The sequence below is a fragment of the Eutrigla gurnardus genome (genome assembly GCF_963514095.1).
Source record: "Eutrigla gurnardus genome assembly, chromosome: 2".
NCBI lineage: Eukaryota > Metazoa > Chordata > Actinopteri > Perciformes > Triglidae > Eutrigla > Eutrigla gurnardus.
Genome location: NC_139916.1, coordinates 5,391,823 through 5,414,134, shown reverse-complemented (window position 1 = coordinate 5,414,134; position 22,312 = coordinate 5,391,823). Strand labels below are relative to the sequence as shown.

The 22,312-nt window shown below is 45.1% G+C and overlaps 1 protein-coding gene across 2 annotated transcripts in view; it reads left to right on the top strand.

Annotated features, from left to right (window-relative positions):
- cdh4 (cadherin 4, type 1, R-cadherin (retinal)) overlaps nucleotides 1-22,312 on the top strand; it is a 174,911-nt gene that overhangs the window by 124,346 nt on the left and 28,253 nt on the right. For both annotated transcript variants that reach the window (XM_084026410.1, XM_084026411.1), the window contains exons 6-8: nucleotides 8,321-8,476; nucleotides 13,045-13,189; nucleotides 21,130-21,302. In XM_084026410.1, the coding sequence (XP_083882536.1) occupies nucleotides 8,321-8,476; nucleotides 13,045-13,189; nucleotides 21,130-21,302 (474 nt within the window). The remainder of the gene's footprint in view (nucleotides 1-8,320; nucleotides 8,477-13,044; nucleotides 13,190-21,129; nucleotides 21,303-22,312) is intronic.

Here is a 22,312-nt window from a genome sequence, read left to right as displayed (position 1 = left end):
TTCGACAATGGCGGTAGGTGGAGGAGAAAAGTGCAAGAGCGGCAGAAAGCGCTGCCTCCATTTATCACTCCATCTATCCACATCCGTCCCTTCACGCCGCCGCCGCCTGTCCCTTTTAGTCAGCCTTGCAGCAGCCAGCCATGTCTTTGCTGTAATTATCTTGTGGGACGTTGTCTGTGCGTGGACGACCTGAGGTTTACCTGTCGTCCTCCTCCCATGAGGCCTCGGGTAACGCTGCTTTTTAACGAGGTGCGACTCTCCGGGGGTCCACGGTCTGTTTTGGGGCTCGGGACGGCAACAACGGCGGCCTCTTCCATCTCCAGCGCAGGGTCGGGGAATAATCTTTATAAAGGAGACAGAACGTCTGTATTTGCTCTATTCTTCTCCCCCTCGCTGTGAATCGGGGGAATTAATGCCATTGTTAATGCAGAGAGACCGCGTGGTCCATTTCAACAGGATTCTCGCCTGGCGCGGAGCTCATCTAAATTGCCTGGCTAATGCTGTAATTGGGTTTGTGAGTCACTTCTTAACTTCCATTAATATTTGTTCTCCTTCTAATTGCCTCTTTTTTTCCCGATCCCACATTTCATTCCTCCGTCTGGTTAATGGTCTGAGGTGGTGGCGGTGACGTGAAGATCCAATCGGCTTTTGAGCAGAATGAGAACGTCGAAGCGCCGGGACTTCTTTGTCTCTTCTGGGAAACGCCGTATGACGTGTTTGAGAGAGAGAGACTTTTTTTCGGGACAACCTTCAGATATCTGTGATCCATATGAGCTTAGGATGAAAAAATATCTTTCCTCTAAAGACTTCCTATGTATGTTGTTGTTGTTTTTTCAAAAGAGAGACGTACTCTTTCATTCCAAGGTTATTTATTAGATATGCTGCAGGCATTCAGAATGCTTTCTGGTGTTCATTAAAAGAGATATTTTTCTGCTTCCTCAGATGTTGCCGTTGAAGCTTTTTCCCTCTTTTCACACTCGCATAACTGGATTGTCTTTTCCTCTTATACATCACATTAAAACACCTCCTCTGGAGGGAGAAAAACATCCTCCCCAAAAGGGTTCCAGCTTTGTTTCCTTAAATTGTCTAGAAGGAGGTGTGGGGGTGGGGGGAGAGTCTTACTCTATTATCTTTAAATCCAAATCCACTTCACAGAAGCGTTGCCTCAGGAAACCTTCAGAACTCCAAAGGTTTCAATTCAATCGGCTGCGTTTTGGAAACGGCGGGAAAACGGTGTCACTACCGGAGCAGTCAAACCGGTCCTCGGGTGGCTGCTCCGGCTCATTTGTACTGGAAGGCAGAACCAGACAAAACCCAAACAGACTCGATTAATTTCCCATTCAGCTCCTGACCCATAATGCACCAGTGTGCTGAGTGGTGATGGAGGTGATGAACATCAGGGAGAACAGTGGCTCTAAAACCCGAGCTCTGACTATTTTTAAAATCATCCCTCCTCCTGACGCCACTAAAATGACAGGTTTTACTCCTCTTTATCGCCACACTCTTTACACTTAAGGAAGGAAAGTTTCAAGGCTCGCAACAAAAAAAAAAGAAGAAAACTTGAGCTCCCACATTTTGTTTCCATTTGTCAGCCTATCTCTCTCTATCTCACTCTCTCTCTCTCCTTCTTTCATCTTCGGCTTCATACTTCTGTCGTTTTGTGGGATGTTTGTGTGGATGGCCTATCAGATGATTTGAATGCCTGTGCCCCATCAGCTTTGAAGAGTGACAAGCACACAGTCGGGGGGGATCAAAGCGATGCAAAACTGGAATTTAAGAGGAAGTTAAAAAGCATGTAGTTTTGCCATTTCCCTCATGTTCAACAAAGAGAAAACAGAAACAGTGTAACAGCGGGGAGAGATGAGACATTATCAAACAGCGATGGCTGTGTAGTTTTCTGGATGCGCTGATGCTTTTAGATGATGCTGTTCAACATGGCATCCCAGCATCGCCACAAGTGCAAAGGTTTATTGTCAGATGGGAGTATTTTAAACCCAACGGTGACACTGAAGGCAGAGAGATAGGAACATCAGCACTCTCTTGCAGCAAAGACAGTGTCATTTCCTCTCTTTAAAACCACTCGGTGCCAGAGCTGCTGTGGATCTGCTATGGGGGAGAAAAAAATGAAAGCATATTTTTAAAACCATTAAGTAGCTTTCCAGCACTTCCCCAAGTCGACAGGCAGCGGAGTAAAAAAAAAAGGAGCAGTAAAGCAAATAGAAAGTAGACGTACGAGCTTGCGGCTGAAATGATTGGAAATTCACACTACGCTATTTGAAGAGTAAGAGCATCAGAGAGCAAATTAGATTTGGTTATCTCTAAAACTCTGTATAGAGCTGTCAAAAATCTGCTGATTGTGTTCTGCCTCCCCCGAATCACACGATGGACCGGCCGGGACACCTCGAATGAATCCTGAACTTTGCCTCGTTGTGTATATTTTGGATGATCAAAATTCTGAATGGTTCCCTCTATTTGATAAGCAGGACGTAAACAGGCGGCAGTTCGGAGTCTAAAAGCGGAGCAGGCTCTAGACTCCTCTGTTAAAGATATTTGGCAGGCGCTGTGTTAATTAAGGTTGACAGCTATGACAGCGAAAGCGTGACTGAGGGGCCTCCAGAAGGGCTCAGTCATAGCCTGTCTGTGCCCTGTGTGTGTGTTTGGCATCACTTCCTCCCACAATGCACCTCAGCACAGAAATACCATTCGTTTGGCTCTACTCGCTTGAACTAACATACTCGCATACACGCAGCAGGCCGCTGTGTGGTAGCGGTTATCCATATTTGGAAAGCGACGTAATAAAATGAATTTATGCTGCTCCTTATTTTTGGGTTATGGTTAAAAGTGTGGGACTAAAAAGAGAAGTTGCATTCTTTCTACTGGCCAACAGAGGGCGACTCAAGTCAAACTTGTAATGATTTATTACCTCAGTGAACATTGTAAACATGAGTTTATGGTTCAAGTCTTCTTCGATACAGCAGGATGTTCATTTGGTAAACGACGGTCCCGTTTAGAGTCAAATAGATGATAAAGATTTGGGGCGGGGCTACCCGGCTACCAGAGCTATTATATACAAAGATGACTTTAACACTTAGCTGCAAAGTTGACCTCAAATTATGGAAACTAGCTAACCGTCAGGGTGCCGCTCTGGGGTGTTCGTCACTCCTTCACGGTCCAAATATGGTCACTTCCTTAACTGGTTGCAAAAATCCAAGATGGCGACAGGCAAACTGCTTCAAAACGGTAGTCCACAAACCAACGGGTGACATCACGATGACTACGTCCACTTTTTATTTACAGTCTGCGGGTTAACGAGAAGAACACATTGTTAGAGCATTAAATTCCATAGTTTAATCAAACTAATAGTTTAAATCTAACCCTAGGATAGATGAAAGGGAATAAAACCACCATGGGTAAAGTTCAATTTTATTTATATAGACCAATATCATAAATGTTAAATTTTCTGAGCTAACAACACCCTCAAAACGGGGGAAAGAAACCTCCAAATATAGACAATCCACACGTTAAAAAGACACTGAATGTGATCACACATGAAAACGCTGCTTCACACCTGAAGCTCATCGTTCACACCGACAGGAGAAGCAAACAGAGAAGCCGTCTCCACCTCATTCAGCACAAAGCCACTGTTAATCTTCAGAGATTTGACCTTTGCAAAGCAGGTTAAATGCACAGGATCCGGTTCAACCGGCAGTTGCTTATTTGCCTGAAAATCCTAGTTCACCTCGACATTAAGAGACCCGTTTAGCATCGCTGACATTTGCACAACTTGAACCCTCAGTCGAGCATTTGATCGATTTATAAAAAGCGGCAGCACCATCGGTCATTTTGGAAGTACGGCGTCTGATAGATGTGCGGTGTTGAGCGTTGCCATGGTTACCTGGTGTGGCTCTCGAGGCTGTGTAACCCGTGGGGGGTGTTTGATGGGCCCTAAAGGCAAAGTGAGGTGACTGAGCTCATAAAGAGCTATAAAATAAAGAGATGTGTGTGAAACCAAAGGACTACAACTCGGGCCTGAACCATTAAGCCCAGACGAGATATAAAAGAGGCCATCAAAGAGTGTAAACTACAGATTCCCATTATTGTGTGACATTAGCCCGTAGCACACAGTAACCCTTAATGATCCCATGGGTGCCTGCAGCGCACCGTCCTTTAATGACTTCCTGGTTGAATGATCGTTGCTTCCTGGATACTGCCGGGGGGGTAAAAAGGACCACGGCTCCACGCTTGTCCTTTTGCACAGCAGAATGCTGCTTTGTTTGGCTTTTGCCTTTTGAGTACCATTAAAAATCAACAGCAAATTAGTCCCTGTTTATGTCGGCATCAGACTATTTATGCAGATAGGATGATCATACGGGCTCGGATCAATTAAAGCCCATTTGGACGGACTGAAACTTCATACTGGGCTAATTAGGCAGCCAGCTCGACGAACGGAAATTTATTCCTTTACGTTCCTTTCTGTCTGTTTGTGTGCCTTTACGTCACCCTGAGGAGTTTAACTGAACACTAATTCTTCATCTCGTTTTCGCCCCGACTCCCCACTGTCTCGGCTCCCCGCGTCTCCATCCCGCTCTTTCTTCTGGCGCTGATGGCCCGTCCCGCGGGATCCCAGCGGTTGTCAGTAATCAAGGAAATCACTCTCAAAGAGCTACAAATAGGTCACTTATCTGATGTCTGGTTTGATCTGACGGAGACAGACAGCCAGTTAGTCCCCCTTGCATCTGCCTCTGTCTGCGATTTCCTTGCATGATTAGTAGTCATTCTATCAGCCAGGAGGAACCGAAGTGACGGCGAGAATGAAAGATGGCAATGGAGAGAGGCGAGGGCGAGGGAGAGGCAGGATGGAAATCCCAGCTTTCATCATTAGCCTTCCATTTTAAAATGGCTCAATCGAGCAGTTGTCACTCATGGGGATCCCCGGGACTCCGAGATCATTCACTCAATTTATTGATATAAAGAGCCTTCATTAAGAGACACCAGCGGATGTGACATCTGGTCTCAGGTGGCCTCCATGCGGAACGCAAAGCAGGCGTGGAAGCAGAGATCACGTGACGCGTCTCCTTTCGGGGCCGTTCCACCGGTGGGCCGCTTTGAAGCGTCGCACGCAAACGCTCAGGCGCACACGCCATCAGACACGCGGCGTCCGGATGCAGAGGGTGAAAACTTCACGTGTGTGTGTGTGTGTGTGTGTGTGTGTGTCTACATGATGGCCTGGTTAATTATTGAACTGAGCCCCGGTGTTTTTCATCCTCTGCTTCGCTCACAGAGAATCTCTTACCTGTCAGACACTAGAGCCCGACCGATATATCGGTGGGCCGATATTAAGCATTTTCCAAACTACCGGTATCAGCATTTATCGGCATTTATAATGGCAGATAAATGAATACAAAACACCCTTATAGAACTCAACAGAATTTGTCTCCAGTCTTGTTCGAAGTTATATTTATGAAGCTTACCAAGTCTTTTAGTAGTTTTTGTTCAAAGGACTTTAAGTTTTATATCTTAAGTTTGTATTTTTATACATTTTATTTATCAGAACTTTAATATATTTTGATGTTCCGTTGTGACAATAAAATAAACAAGTTTATTTTTAAACTGCATTATCATATTATTTTTGTGAAGACTCATAAATAACTACAAATAACTAATGTTAGGGAAATCTGTTAATGTTTTGTGACGCGTTTCTGGAATTTAAAAAAAATTAAAAATATCAGCCAATATATATCAGAATATCGGATTTTTAAATCAACAAACATTTGTATCGGTATCGGCCTTATAAATCCTTTATCGGTCGGGCTCTATCAGACACTTCACTTCACACACATGTGACTCCCAAGCTGCCTCTTATGCATGAAATAGATGGGCGGGAACTGTTTTTTATCCATTTTTTATTGCTGTGCGTTCATTTCTCACGATTGTCTCCTTCCACGGAGAACGTTCTCATTACTCCATCCATTCTGTTACTTAGTCTGATGACACAGATGATGAGGGTGATCCATCGAATTATGTTATTATTTCTGCGTCATCTCATCGCACTCGATTGGCAGACGGCGGCCGTCGTGAATAATAAATGCAATCAGTCTTACAGTGTCGTCGCGGCAGCGATTACATGTAAGCCGAGTAGAAGAGCCCGAGTGCACTGATTGATAGGTGTAACACAACACTGTCCATCACACCTGAACCTGCCGGATCCACGTACGGATCCCGTTTGAAGTGAGCTCAGGAAATGGAAATCCACAGTGGAGTGTGGGCGGACCACGTCACAAATTAAGAGAGAGGGTATCATGTTCAAACAGAGAGATGTTTTATGCAGAAGCCGCCGTCACCGCTGAACGGATGAAGTAATTTCATTTTCATGCATGATCTGCAGCCCCACAGACCAGGCAAATTGCATGGGAGGGGGAGAAAAAAAGATAGAGACTGAGAGGAAAAAGCCTTCCCTTTTTTCTCCATTTGACTCTGTGATTATTCCCTCTGACTTGTAACTTGTAACCATAGTGATGGCTCAGTCCCAATGCAAGAAGAAATCAATCTGAATTCGGAGGGGAGACGCTGATATAGAGATGGATCTTCATGGTTTAAATAAGTGCTTGGCCACTCGGGGATTCCTGTTAATCTGGATAATTACTGAATGTCACAAGATTTCCGAGGTAGGAAAATGTGCAAAAAAAAAAAAGAAGATAATTCTGCCTCACAAAATCCTCTTGACATAAAATCATTTTACCTCTTAAGACCACTAAGAATGACTCAAATGTAACATGTGAGGAGGGAAATCACTCATTGTTTGAAAATGATGTTTTTGCTTTGGCAACATTTACAGAAAAGGCCTGATATCTGTATCCTACATGACAATCCTTTTGTATTTGTATCCATTTTTAATGGTTACGTTATGTTATGATGTGTCCTTATTGTCTCACGTGGCTATCATGGATGTAACTGTGAGATTATTATTTGATGAATATGATTAGTGTCTAATAAGCCCATGAGGGCTGGGCACCAACCATGGTGTTTGACACTTAAATAAACCAATCAATCACTCATAGACCTGCAACCTGGGACGAGCAGCTGCAAATAAATCATTTCTTTAATCATTGTTTCCAGCTATAAGAATAAATACTGACTGAATGAATCCGAATAACTGGTTAAAAAACAATCTGCTTCGTGGAAAAACCCACCAGGGTTGGATCAATTCAACAAGGTATTCGCCTGCCATGAACTAAAATGACCCCCAACAGCTGCAGATATATTATGATGTTTAAATAGGAAAAAAAACTATTTGATTATGTTAATATTCAAACTCATTATACACTGAAATAACTTACAAAAGGCCCCCAGAGCACTAAGACATATATATTCAACCCGGCTGTATAGCCGACTACTGTAAAATATCGTAGTAGTACATTTATCCGATAATGTTGCTGGTTACATATAACGTATCGTTACTGTATGGTATTAAAAGTTTTACTATGAATAATTCATAGTTTTACTATTTTAACAGAGCTGTGTTATTCAAGCACCATCGCCACAGACAGGCAGACAGACAGGCGGACAGACAGACAGAGATTCTTTGCTTTATAAGTAGAAGTCACTTTAACTTTGCCGTATTGTGCGCTGAGATAGCAGAACATTTCAAGTCCATTGAAAATCGATGCCGCTGAAAGAAAAAACTTCAATCCCATCTCCCTTTGTCTTATTCTAAGTCAGCAAGGTGCTGAGCAAAAAGTATTGATATTTTTATATCAAGCGGCGGCGCCCACGCTGAAACTTGTTCAGAGTGAGATATATCACTCTTTAAATGTCACATTTCGAATGGTGTGAGGAATAACAGCTGGTGTGTTAAAGGTGGAACATTGAGATATTAAGCGCCAGTCAGACGAGCTGGAGAATAGCAGCATGAATAATCCCAGCCATCGCCCATCAGAAATACCATCACGGCTGTCATTAAGGTCCTTTTACGGCGGTTCAGGGTCCGCTGAGAAGCTGCCATGACGGTGAGGAAAAACCCAAACCTCAACAGGTCAGACACGCATCATCCATCAGCGGCTCCATATCTATAACTCTTTACCAGCAGGTTCAAAGCGTGAGCACAAAAGAAAGATGGCAGTGGAAATGTTTTCATCTATGTATCTATCAAACATCATGTCCTCTCACTTCCCTTTCAGACTTCAGGCTTGATTTCACAATGCAGGTTTCCACGCTCTGATCATTTTCTGTTGCGAGTGGAGAGAGGAAAAAAAAAAAAAACGGGACTAGAAAGCACAATTCTCCTCGCCGTTGAACTTGTTTCTCTGGTTCTGTTTCTCAGATCCGCTCAGATCAGGACAAGGCTGTCGGCATCCGCTACAGCATCACAGGAGCCGGCGCCGATCAGCCCCCGAGCGGGATCTACAACATAGACCCCATCAGCGGCAACATGTTCGTCACCCAACCCCTGGACCGGGAGGAGAGAGCGTCCTTCCATGTAAGCAAGTCGTATCTTCTTCCCCCTCCAGCTCCATGTAGGCCCGTCTCATTATCTCCAAACCATCCCCATAGAAACGTGCCTCGTCTGTTCTCCTCATCCACCTTTCATTCCAACGCCATCGTCTCCCGCTGAAACAAAACCACAAGTCAGAGCGTTTAAACGCCGGGTTCTGATTGATGCCCGAGGCCGTCCAATGAAAGGAGGACAGAACGCACGGACACTCCAGCTGGCAGGCCGAGGTTTACGGCAGGGAGACGGAAACCCAAGGTGGAGTGCAAGAAAACCAGTTTGTCTTTGTTCTTAGCATCAGCGCTAATGAGCAGGTGCAGCTTCAAGAGTGTGTGTGTGGAATGAATGCTGATTGATGCTCGACGTGTGTTTGGTTTTTCTTCGTTCACACACACACACTTTTCAACAACTCCTGCCCTTTACAGCTGTGCTGTCCAAAGGTACGGGCTGACAGCTGCACACATAGGGACCCCGCCCACACACGGACCCCGACCCATTTACATTACATTTACATTACATTTAGGTCATTTAGCAGACGCTTTTGTCCAAAGCGACTTACAATAAGTACATTTGTCGAAAGAAGGAAACAAAGAAACCACAACGTATCATTGCCGATAAAGTGTTAGGTCCTCATCGGAGTAAAGTAGTACCTTAAGAGCGACAGTGCTACGATCAGAGTGCTATAGGTAAGGGTTTGTGGATTACTGAATGACTAATGCAGACCATGTGACGCTCGCTTCATAACACACACATTCATGGTTTCAGTTTATATCTAACGCCGGTGTCAGACTCGCCGACAGCCGTCAGCGTGATCGATGGCCGCGCTGCTGATGGAGCTAATTCAAAAACGCATGCCGCCGTCTCCGAGGAGGGATGGGACGAAGCGGAGTGGATCGGTGTCTCGGTCTGAACACACACACACACACACACGCATGAACAAACACCAGGCTCTAGATGATTGCCTCCTTGATTGGTTTGTCGTGTGTTTAGTTTTGGATGAGCCTCTTGTTTCCTCGCCGGCTACCTTCGGGCTGCTGTTTGTAATCTCTCCGTATCTGCTCTTACACTCAACCAGCAAATTGGGATCAATAAAGCAGCCGGGTTATTGGTCCCGGGGACAGGGCGGCCGCTCAGTAAACAGTTCTTATTTGACACTGCCTGTAGTGAGAACAGCATGTTAGGTTGAGGGGCTCTTCAAGTCGAGCGGCGCTCCTGTTTAGACTCCCGCCGACCCGCGCTGCTTGTGATGTGATGTATGAGTCGGTGCAGGAGAACGTAGCCGCTGTTTAACCCGTGGGAAATTTAGCCCATTGCTTCCTTTTCTTTCAACTAGACAGGAAGTTCCCAGCACCGCTGTGCTTCCACAGGCCAAACTTTGCTTGTTAGTTTTGGGTTCAAGTGAAAAAGAGAGACGAGGCTGGTGTTTTTGACAGACTGGCACCAGGGGGAAGTGATCTGCAAGATGAGAAGAGTGGGTGTTAGCCTGAGCTTCAGTTTTGTCAGGCAGATCTCCTCTGAGTCACGCGGAGAAATGAGCAAATACAGGAATGTCTGTGTTTGTTTTGGGCTGGTTTGCATGATCTCAGTGCACAGTGAGTGTTTGTGTGTGTGTTTTACACAGACGTACCAGTTATGATACCAGTTAGGACCCTCCTGGATCCATCCATTCCTCTTATATATGTTGTTAGACATGAGGGTTTATAGTTGAAGTCTATTATTCTGGAACATCAATTGCACATCTGTTTTTAGGGGTCCTTTAGCACCCTAAAGTGAGTCCCAGCACCCCTTATAAAATATTGCATTGATGAATGAAATATAAAAATAACAGTCATGCAAGTCCATGTTTGTCAAGCTTAAACATGGTCAAAAAACAAAGATAGTACCTTAAACTTGTAAAAGTAAAGCATGGTATGATCCACTTTCTCTCTCCTTTTTATATCATTTAAAAAATGTTTCCAAAAAACAAACACTTGGCCAATAATTCACTGTATAATCTTAATATTTGATAATTGTCTATACTATTACTATTACTAATACTATTTCATGTGTAGTAAACCAAGTGATGACTTTATGACTCAGCATTAAAGTAAGATCTCCAGTCAGTGATTTCCCCAAAAGTCTGATGTTCTTCATTCACAAATGTGGGAAAGATAGTCCAAAAATTAAAAAAAAAAGATAAAATGTACAGTTTTTGTTGAACTAGGTTCTTATTAGCTTATTCTTATTAAGTGGTTTACAACAACTCCCTAACTCACTATCAATAAGCAGTGATTAGGACATTATTGATGGAAAACTCTCACAGTAGTTGCAGAATATGATGCAGAATAAGGCATTATAAGTGATTTATAACGGCTTAAAAACAGCCAAAATGCTACTAATATGCTTGCTAATAACAAACTAGTTCATGGTTAATGTGTGTTAATCTAAAGTGTTACCAGACATTGCTTTGAGGATCACCTAAAGCTCTGATAGGATCGCTCCTTGAGGAGTCCATTATCAGAAGTATATATTTAACGTCCATCATTATTGGCAGGTAGATAAACGGCTGAAGCAGATAATAATATCGTATGCGTTTCCATTCACTTCCCCTACAACTGTATGACACGTCTTCATCCCCTTCGTTCTCCTCACAGGTTCAATGAGGGAACCGGCTCTTCTTTCTCGTCGGTGTTCTCCGGCTGCAGCCATCTTGTGCCGCTCTGTGTGAGATCGTGGAATATATTAGTCCTGCTGCCGAGACAAACTTTACAGAGGGCGGCGTTTTTTGCCGGAGGTTGCTGAGAAAACAGTATTTCGGGAACAAACTGCTCACATTGATGAGCACGTTCTGCCGTGTTGATATTTCACCTGCGCCTGTCCGTTTGCTATGAACTCTGGGAGCTCGGGAGAGCGCCGTAAGTACCAAAGTTAAAGTGAGAATCTATTCATTTTTAAACATCGTCCTGAACCAGAATGAATTTATGAAAAATCAATTTAGCGCCCGGCTCGAGGGTAAAGGGACCACCGGGTCAGAACTGTATTTCTCCTCTGTGGTCGGTCCTCGCCCTGCAGAATACTGATGTGGGTTCACACACACACACACACACACACACTCCTCCAGGCCCTTAGATCACATTTCCAATTCCTCCATGAAGCACAAACACAGAAACCTGTAAACACACACACACAGATGTGAATATAGAGGTATACACAATATGAGAAAGTATGCAGGGATGTACAAACACAGGCAGAAGGGCTGGAACACACCGTTAACCACCAACAAAAATGCACTATTCATTATCGCACACTAACACACACACACACACACTGAAGCGGTCCACAGCTGAGAAAACAGATTGGCCTTGTTTGTTTGTTGGGTCTCCTCTCCACATTTGTTTGCTGGGCTTCAGCCAATGGAAAACCAGCATCTTGAGGCTCATTAAGTGGCTAAAGAGAGCTGTTTTTGATTGGCTGGGCTCTTCTGTCCACGTCAGCACGCGTAAACATGTGTCGATGGAGTGCGTTTTGAGAACGTCCTCGACCGTCAGACACAGAAGTGTTTTGGCCATTCAACCCTTCACGCCAACACACGATACATCACAGCGTCCCGTAAATCGGCCGGCAGGCGGATCCTCTACGGCGGCGTGGCGGACAAAACATCACGCTGCCAGTTGTGTCAGCGTTAGCCAAGCCGAGAGCCCCCCTTGCTATGAGTGAACAACCTTTTTTGGGCAGAGGATATGGATCCCCGTGCAATTGAACGGGAGTGGTGTAAGTCCCAGTGCTCAGTGGCGGGTTTGGTTCCAGGGCTATTACAAAGCTTTGCGTTATGTTAGATATCATTAGTGGGGATTGGTGGGGAGTGGAGGCTGGGTAACAGCAGCGCCGGAGATTAAGACGTCCCACTGTAGATGATGATTGCCTTTGTCAGTGCTCCCTGTTCGTGCCCCCCCACACCCCCCCACGGCTTCTTTGTGCTTTCATCTCTCATTTACTTGCAAAAGGCTCAGTCGCTCTCCTCCCCGTCTCATTCGCCTTTTCCGCCTCGTCCTCTCCCTCCTTGCTCTCCGGATTCGTTGCTCGCCGCGAGTCGTCGAGGAACAGCTCATCAGTCAGAGACGTCCATCCAAATGGCCGGCTTTGTCAAAACAAGCGTGAGACAAACATTCGCCCCGCACAAAAGAGGAAGACACAGCTTGAGTGGAAACACCTCTTTGAGTTTTTTTGGGATTTCAGGCCTCTAGCTGTGCTCATAATAAAATAGATGTGTGTTTGTGTGTCTGGAACATTTGGCTACTTTGCCCCTCTCGGTGTTGTTGTGGTCGATGCCAAGAAACCGACGGGACACCCGTGCCCCCGTTGGCAGGCAAGAAACTGAACATTTGCCAGTTTGACGAAGTTGCCAATTAATAAAGTCAAAGTGGGCCGAGTTTGTTCCAGTCCAGACAGTCTGCAGAGTCTCATATCAATCAAGGCAGCGGCCTGTTGTCAGATGAGCTCCTTTTGGAATATTTATCCCGGCTCCTATTCAGCGGTGAATGCTAATGATGCCTTCTCTTCTCTCCGTGCATCGGCAGCTGCGGGCCCACGCCGTGGATATGAACGGCAACCAGGTGGAGAATCCCATCGACCTCTACATCTATGTGATCGACATGAACGACAACAGACCGGAGTTTCAGAACCAGGTCTACAACGGCTCCGTGGCTGAAGGGTCCAAACCAGGTAAGAGTTACTTCTACTGTTCACCTTCAAGAAAGGGAAAAAACATCTTTATCTCCCTGAAAAATACTCAGTCGATACTACAAAAAAACAATGGTATACTAAGTTTTGCACAAAGTAAATGAATTGGGATTTGCTTGTTCCTTAATGTGTCTCACCATCGACTCTCAACTCAGATTTACTTTCCATTACATTCATGCAATAGCGTTCATTCATCAGTTTCAGGTCTAATTGCTTTTCAGCTTAGTTGCGAACCTATATTTACACTGAAGAAATCATTGAGCTGTATGTTCTGTATTGATCTGGACAAATTGTACTTTCCTTTTAAAAAGACTAATTCTTGTGGCCAGCCGTTGTCAAGATGATTAATTTAGGCAAAGAACACACAGCAAACTACACACACTCTGGATGATGTTTCTGTAATTTGTATTTTTTGCAAAGGAGAAAGAGAATAAAAACCTGAATTGATTCCCCCATTGTTGGACAAAAAATCATCACTTAATGTAGCATTTACTTGGTTTACGACCCCTGAAAAGAAGCAGTGTCCTCTTTGCAACCCCTCGTTACAGGTTGTTACCGTCCTTTTTGTTCTCCTTCCTCTCTTGTTAGTCATTTCTTGACAATTCATCTGATGTTTTGAAGGCGATGCACGTTTTGTTCGGCCCAGAACGGCCGAGTCATAAGGAAATGCGTTAGCATGTTAGCACTTCTGGTTCTCCTGTTCCAGTGGAACAATCCCATCGGAACCGATGCTGATAAAATGTGTGATCTGAAAATCCAAATGAATTCACAGAAAATGCTTTTGATGCATCAAACTAACTTACAATGAGTTAAAAGGTATGATTGCACCGCATTGCAAAATGGCCGCGTTGCCTCTTATTGCTTCACATTGACGTCTTAAACTCTCCTTCAGTCCAATTTGACCAATCAGATGCTCTTTTCTTTCTCCCATCTTCTTGGACCCCTTCAGAAAATCCATAATGTTTCAATCTAAACTCGGCCGGCCGACACTTTGACGTGCCGCTCTTGAAAGTTTTCGGGGAATTTGTTCAGACGACGGCGAGCCCGTGAGATGTTTGTGTCACAGTATCTTGGCTGGATGCATCATTATCAGATTCTGCAGAGCATGGAGAGAAGTAGACGCTGGCTAGGAATGGTGGGAACAGAGCTGTGGTCAGTGCGAAGCCGGAGACGAGGGCAGAATGTGCGAGTAGCTTTCATGTCTCGACTGGAAGAACTCTCGTTCTAACAATCAGACCCCGAGGACCCGTGTTTGTCTGCACACCGTTCAGATATTGTTCTGTTGCAAAGTTTCATCTCTGGGGGATTTGTAAACAATATAGGAAAGCATGTTGTGCGTGAGTGTGTTGATGAGTAAGTGCAGGGTTTGACTGTGTGTGTGTGTGTGTGTGTGTGTGTGTGTGTGTGGTTGCTCCTCAGTGGAGCACGGTGTCTATGTACAGCGCTCCTAATTAGTGAGGGCAACCAGACATTCCAAAAGCTCCATTTTTTTTTCATTTCTCACTCTGATAATCTCTGTTTAGTTTCAAATGAGAGCATGCGACGACTCAAGGCTTTGAATTAAATGTGGTTTTCCACAGAAAGGAAATCTGCGATTCCAATTAACGAGAGATATGTTACACCGTGTACGGCTCTGCTCTTCATCACACATCACTGCCAAGTAACACTTGTTTACGGAGCACAATGTCAGGTGTTGGGAATAGAGAAAAATGTGTGTGTGTGTGTGTGTGTGTGTGTGTGTGTGTGTGTGTGTGTGTGTGTGTGTGTGTGTGTGTGTGTGTGTGTGTGTGTGTGTGTGTGTGTGTGTGTGTGTGTGTGTGTGGAGCTTTCCATGCCCAATGATTGGTCTCTATGAATTTGAATTAGGAGAATGGACTGTAAAGCAGCGTTGGCCTTATTCCCAATGGGGTCAAACAAAACAAGAATGACTTCTTCATCGTAAGCATCGGTTCAAGGAGACATTTTATACTTTTCTGGTACAAGCTTTTAATACACCCTCCGCCGGTTAACTTCATGTATTCGCTATTAAGGGAGTGGAGCGCCGCAAGATGCTGCTGATTTGTTTCTTACCCAGCAGCACCGCAAATACACGGGATATGCCACCAACTTCGGCCTGCGGTTTCTTTTCAATGGTCAGGCATCAGCTGATTCTACGCTCCTTTCAAACGTTAACAGTGAAACTGCTCCGTTATAATTGCTATTATCAATAACAAATAACAAAAAATGTGTAACATTTTTTTCTTGAGAACAATGAATGTTTTGAAACATTTTTGGTGCAAAAAAAAAAAGCCCAAACTGCCTTCAGCCATCATCCGCGGCTGTGAAATGGCTGCAAACGATGCTCCTCTCCGTTCAGCCGTCATGTGTCAGGATGAGCAGCAGCAGAGAGAAGTGAGAGTGCAACGGAGTATTGTTTGCACGGACAGCTTTACCCTTTGGTGAAGTACAAAGAAACACTCCCATTGGCGTCCGAATGGATCTCCAGAATGAGACGTAGGGTTCACCATTGATATATTTCCGTATCGATCACACCCCGGAGCTGCAGACTCGGTTTCCCTCCTCTCTTCCCTCTGCTCTCCATCGGGGGGAGGTATTCGCCTGTGGGGGGGAGAAGATGATACGAGACCTATATTTCACACCACGTCGTGATCGGGTGAAAAAACCTCACTGAAGAGACAAGTTACTGCAGCCTTTATGATATGCATTTGATGGGATGTACATTATTAATACTTCACCTCTGACTTTCACTCAACTTTGGTTAAACTACACTCCAGAAACTTTGTTACACTGGATCATAAAAACGAAGGCAACAACCTAAAAATATTAATATAAAATAATGAAGTAAAAACAGAGAGGAATGTGAGGCACTCCTGAGCAGAAATCATATTTATTTTTGGCTTGGGAGAGTCTTTCAAGCTTCAGCTTTGCATATCCTGATTCACAATTCTGACCCGCCTGCATTCCATTATATCCTTAAAACTAACTATTAACTTTCAATTCACACTTAAAGCTATGGTCTACGATTTGGAATTAAAAAAATCCATTCAGTCTTTCAGCCGTATGCCTGCATAGAAATCGACCAATGGGAGCCATTGCTCCGGAAGGCTCCCATTGGCTTGTACCCTCCATCCAATCCCCTCGTCTCCCCTGCTCCTCCTCATCCCGCCTTGTCCAATCGTGGAACACTGAGGGGAGGGGTTTGGTTGGGGGGGCGGGATGCTTTTTTCAAATCTGTCTCAGAGGCTCAACTGATTTTCAGAATGTGGACCAAAGCTTTAAGTCTCAGATTTGATGTGATTTTGAGTGATCATACAGCATGATATGCAATAATAGAACGTGGCTCATCCCGATCACTCTGTCAGAAACGGCATGGAGATTCCCGAGGTGTTCCTCCAGGTGACTGGTGGTGTTTTGAAACCCATCACAGAGCCTGACAGGCGGCGCTCGGGGCAGAGAGTCCAGCGATGCAGCTGGAATATCTCCCACAGCGGGTTTAAACAGTCGTGAAACATCAAAGAATATACAGTACACATTGTCTTTAAAAACACACATTAAATCCATCCTCTGCATCAGGACACAGACAACTGAATAGTAAAAAAAAAAGCTTTCGGTTTTCATATTTTGAATGATATTTTGAGGTCATATGCGATGCAGTAGTTGGGTGCGTTGTAGTCGCCGTGAAACTGCCATAAAATGTATTTTTTGACTCAAATCAAAAAGTGACAAGCAATTAAAAAAAACATTTTCTCACTTAGCTGGTGAAATGCAAAAAAAAGAAAAAAACGACCCACATGTAAAAAACAAAAGAGGATGCAGGTGAAACCTGACAAAAAGTGTGTTTTAATGACGGAGCGAACAAAACACTGAGGAGGCAATTAAAGTGCAAAAAAATATAGCAAAAAATACTAAACTGAAAGGCGACGAGGAACACACGTAGACGCCGAGAACATGGACATTCATTCTTACCTTTCACAATAAAAGCCCTAGACATACACGCAGCATCACTGCTTACCAGGGGAAGATAAATCACAACAAATATGCTTACAATATGTATTTGTATTACAAAACATATGTGGTTATTTCTGATGAATGCTCCACCAGCTGCCAGAGAGTCAAGCAAAATACAGGAGACGGGAAGCAGTGAACTTTCAAAACAAATTATCGGCATAATTAGACGCCATTAATTGTAATTACGTTAAAGTAAGCAATTTAATTCAGCAATTTTCTCTGAAAACGTCAAAATTACGCCAGAACTCAGAAATGTTCTATTATTTATTTAATGTGTGTAACAGCAGCAAGTCATTATTATGGATAGTTGTTAGAAAAAGCTCCCTTTCCCCCTGAATGCCGAGGGAGGAAATGTGTAAAGCCACAGTAGTATCACATTCTGTATCCACAGACCCACATATCAAAGGTGTTCTGAAGCATTACAACACATCTTCACATCTCGCGCTGTGTGAAAGCCATCAAAGAGGGAAGACCTACAGGGAACCGCCCTTATCACCGTCACCAGATGTTAGGCAGAGATCCCATCACGCCGCCAGCCAGGATCAGCCCCAAAACGCTTCATTTGTCACTTTCTCCCCCCCCCCCCCCCCCTCCCCCGCTCAGCGCCGCACCAACCTGTGACTAATAGAATTTAATTTGTGCAGGCATTCAGATGTAACAAAACAGGGCGCGACAAAATTAGCTATCTGATCACATTCACCTCTCGTTAATGAGGAATAAATGGGATTCAGTCTGAAACTGGGATTATCCTGAGAAATCATGTTGTTTTAGATGGTTCTCCTCATTGAGGATCATTAAAATGTTTTTTAAAAAAAACACACGTCTGCCTTTTCAAGGTCACCAAAATAATCTGAATGTCTGAAGAAACCTTTTGACGCGAGTCTGTGCTGCAGTTAAAGATATTCCGATATGGCGTGACTTCATCAGGAAGCTGTCGTATCTGCCCTGTGATGTCATGTGATGTCACCTGACTCAACAGCAAGCCGTCCCCTTTTATGGACGTCTTCCTCAAAAAAAAAAGATCCTAAATGAGAGCGCAAGATGAAAACCAGCAGCTGAGTGCCTTTTCTCACAGTCAATTTGCCGTCCCAATGGGCGTACGAGGCCGCCAAGCCTCACTCTCTCTCTCTCTCCTGAACACTTTGCTAACAGTTTCAGGGAGATTTAAGAGACTCTCCCTCTCCAGTTTTGCCTGGGGGGAGGGGGGGGGGGGGGGGGGGGGGGGGGGGGTTAATTAGGGATCTGCACAGGATGGAAGAGCCTGAGTGGTGGAGGTGAGCAGAGGTGGAAGAGCGCAACAATATTTCAATCAGTATGACCCGGATCGCCGAGACTCGTCGTACCTCCGGGTGCTAGAAAGTAGCTGTGAAGTCACTTTCATCGCGGCACAAGCATCTGTAGTTCAGTTCTCTACAGCGGGGTTCACCACTGAAGTCAGAACACCCCCTGACCTTTGGTGGAGTGATACAGTAGCAGACAGCTCACCTTGAGGACGGGGATCCATACAGAACAGAGCCCACCTGCAGTTGTGATGTTGGATGACTTCCTGCTTTACAAGTATTTTTGGATGCTTTAATTTGAAAGTTGTCTCCTGGATAATTTCTCCAATATTGTAGGTTTTTTTTTCTTGAGTCCCAGAAGCTTCCTCAGGTTGTTCTTACTAGTGGAGACAGAACTTCTGCTCACCTTTCGTACGCAGGATTCAACCTATCATCCATCCCAGGCTTCGGCGTCCCTGAATGGGAGTAAGATGACGTAACAGTGATAAAAGGAGCATTTGATCCGGCCTTTGTGGCGACTCATGCCTTTTTCTGACCTCATCCCTAGTGGGGTTTCGGCTGTGAGCAGTGGGTTCAATGAGAGGCTCTGGCTCACACCCCCCCTCCCCAAAGAGTCACCAGGTTTCGACCCTTTCCTCCCACCGCCCTCTCCTCTCATCCTTCTTGCTCTCTGTCTGTCCGCCAGCCACTTTTTCAACCTCTATCTTGCCTCCGCTGATGAGAGTTATTATCCTCGTCCATCCCCTGCCCACTCACTCACCTACTTCCCCTTGTACTTTTGCTTTTAGTGGTCTTTATAAACCCTCACCTCTATTCTCGTCTTCACTTTTATTTCTTTTTCTGCTATGCAATTTCCTCCTCTGCTTCCTATCTGTGTTGCATTTCCCTGCTACTCCTCCGTCTTTCTCTATCCATCTTCCCCCTTTTTCCCCTCCATCTTTCCTCTAATTGGGAGGCAGATGTTGACTCTGGCTGACTAGTGTTTCGGCAGCAGATAGGCAGATAGTCACGTGAGCAAAAATGGCCAACAACATGCCACCAAGTTACATTTTCAGCTCCAGCGATTTTGGCGGAAAAGCAATTAGGATTTGGAATTAGCGTTCAAATTAAAGAGGAATTAAAGCGGCTCAGACATTAACCCTTTCAGGCATGGCCGCCCCTCTTTGGGGCTAAAAGTGCACCGTCATCATACCCCTCATTGGAATGAAAGGTAGCGGCGCTGACATGTGATCCAACACCACGTCCTCTCCCTCCCTACGGGAGCCGAGAGGCTGATTGTATATTGACACCGTCCTCTGTGGAATGGACTCTTTTCTTTTCCTCATTCTGGACAGAGTGAGGAGAAACTTAATGGCGTTTGAAATGGAATTTGAGGCTACAATTATCTTGTCCATACGGGCTGTCACAGGAATGATGATGCCGTCTAGACCCAATTATGAGACACCTGGAACCGCCCGGACCCACAAGGGGGACCACCCGGGTCTGCAACGAGTGCGGCAGCTCCGCTGACGTTCCATTCATGAAGCCACACATCCATATACAAACAGCGTGTTTGATTTTTTTGACTGCTTTTGATGTGATCGTGAACACGGTTGGTTTATGCCCGCTCAGCGTGGCGCCCGCCACCCACCGCCGTGCCCACTGTGGTCACCACAGCGATGTGTGTGAGCTGCTCAGATGCTTTCTGGTGCCAACTAACATGAAACCTGTGATATAATGTCCCGTATTTTTATCAAAATTACAACATGTCGGCTTCAGAATTATAGAATTACCACTCTCCTTTTCTCCGTGTCCCCATCAGCTCTCGTGTCCTTATCTTCCTCCCTTTTTTTCGCTCCTCACGCCGTCTCCTCATTCGAGCATATTAGCGCTGCAGCCATCTCCCCCCCCCCCCCCCTATCTTTCTGGATTCAGCAGCAGCAGCAGCCTGTAAATAGCTGCCTGATGGAAAGTGACATTTCCACAGAACCCTGTGAAAGAGGGCGAGGTGATCTCTCCTCTTTTCCAGCACAAAGTGCTCCTAATTGGCTGGTCGCGTTCGTGAGCCCAGCTGACAAACTCCTGCAAATCAATAATTCTGTCCGGGGGGGAAGAAGCAGGAGGGGGGACTCACCCCCCCCATACGTGCTGCAAAGACATGCATACAGATGCTCACATATACATGCAAAGACACACACACACACACACACACACTCCCACGGCTGCCTGCCCTCGATGGCGGTGTTTATCCGTGATTCTAAGACAAATAGGGAGAGAGCATCGGAGCATTAAGGGCAGCCGCGGTGCCACTGAAGGCTGAAATAATGGATGGTGGAAATGGCTGAAGACCCGGCGCTGCTCATTACTAAATGGACTCTGCAGAGGTGGAAAACTTTGCAGCGCTCGCTCGCTCTTTCCCGACAACAGCACAGCCTGAAATAGGGGCTTATTCAACAGATTTGGTTTGTTTTTGTTCTCCACTCTGTGATAGCTCTCGCTTTAAAAGTTGCTCGCCGAAGATATGACGCAAATGCACTTTTTTTTTCTCTCTAATGGGTTTGTTGTTTTCTTTTTTTCAAAATGCCTGCATGCAACACAACCTTGAGACGCACATCTTTGTGTTTTAATGAATGTTTTTTTTTTTTTTGTCCGCAGGCTCGTCCGTGATGCAGGTGACGGCCACCGACTCGGACGACTCCACCACGGCCAACGGCATGGTGCGCTACCGCATCCTCTCGCAGACGCCGCACAGCCCCATCCCCAACATGTTCACCATCAACAGCGAGACGGGGGACATCGTGACGGTGGCCGCCGGCCTGGACAGAGAGGTCGGTCTCAGCCGGACGCCTTAGGTCTCATTCCACCCACCAGAGAGCCAATGTAATGATGTGTTATTATAGGTTTGCTTGATGCATCCATCCAGTTTCATACTGAACAGAGGAGAATTGTATTGAACTCCCATCTAGTAAGAAGTGAGCAAGTTTCCCAAAACTTTTCTTCCCCCCCAGCAGCAGGACGCCCATAGTCACCGTATCTCTGACTTACTTAACAACGTGCTCCCCAGTGGAAGACAGAACCCCACATCATATGCACACACACACTCACACACTCACACAGATACCAGCAGTGTTCACAGCAGCTCGCTTATCCATGAAAACATCACATAGGGATTGGCCGTAACACAGGTGATAATAATAATAAATCTTGATTTATAATTTCTTTAACAAGTTCATGACTGAGTCCCCCCCCCCCCCCCCCCCCCCCTCCCAAACAATCCTTAATAACCCCAAATATTTGCCAAATAATGACATGACATTCCTGTAAATAAATCATCTCATTAACATCAGCTTGCTTTTTCTGAAATAACAACATGAAAAAAAGTCAACCTTCAGCCTCACAAATCCCGATTTCACCCCTAGATGTAACGAAATCATAATGAAAAAAAATCCGGATCACTTTCAGCAGCATTTGCCCTTTCAAAAATGTCAAATTAAACAAACCGAGCACAAAATGAATTCATTGGTTCCAGTCGTTTGCCTGTTTTCGTATCGTGTAGAAATAGAAACGACAGGCTGATATCGAATGTTTTTCTCAGATGTTACGGCCACACGAACCCAGAACCGCTCTGCTGAGGAGGTCGTGGAGCTTTTCTCTTCATTGCCACCTTTTGTGTGTGTGTGTGTGTGTGTGTGTGTGTGTGTGTGTGTGTGTGTGTGTGTCCGTATCCGTATCTGCTCTATCTTCCATCTTATTCTCCTAATGAGGAGGGTCACACAGAGTCGACTTCTGTTTATCCCGAAATGCATCAGGTGACTGTTTCATGGCAGATTGTTCATCC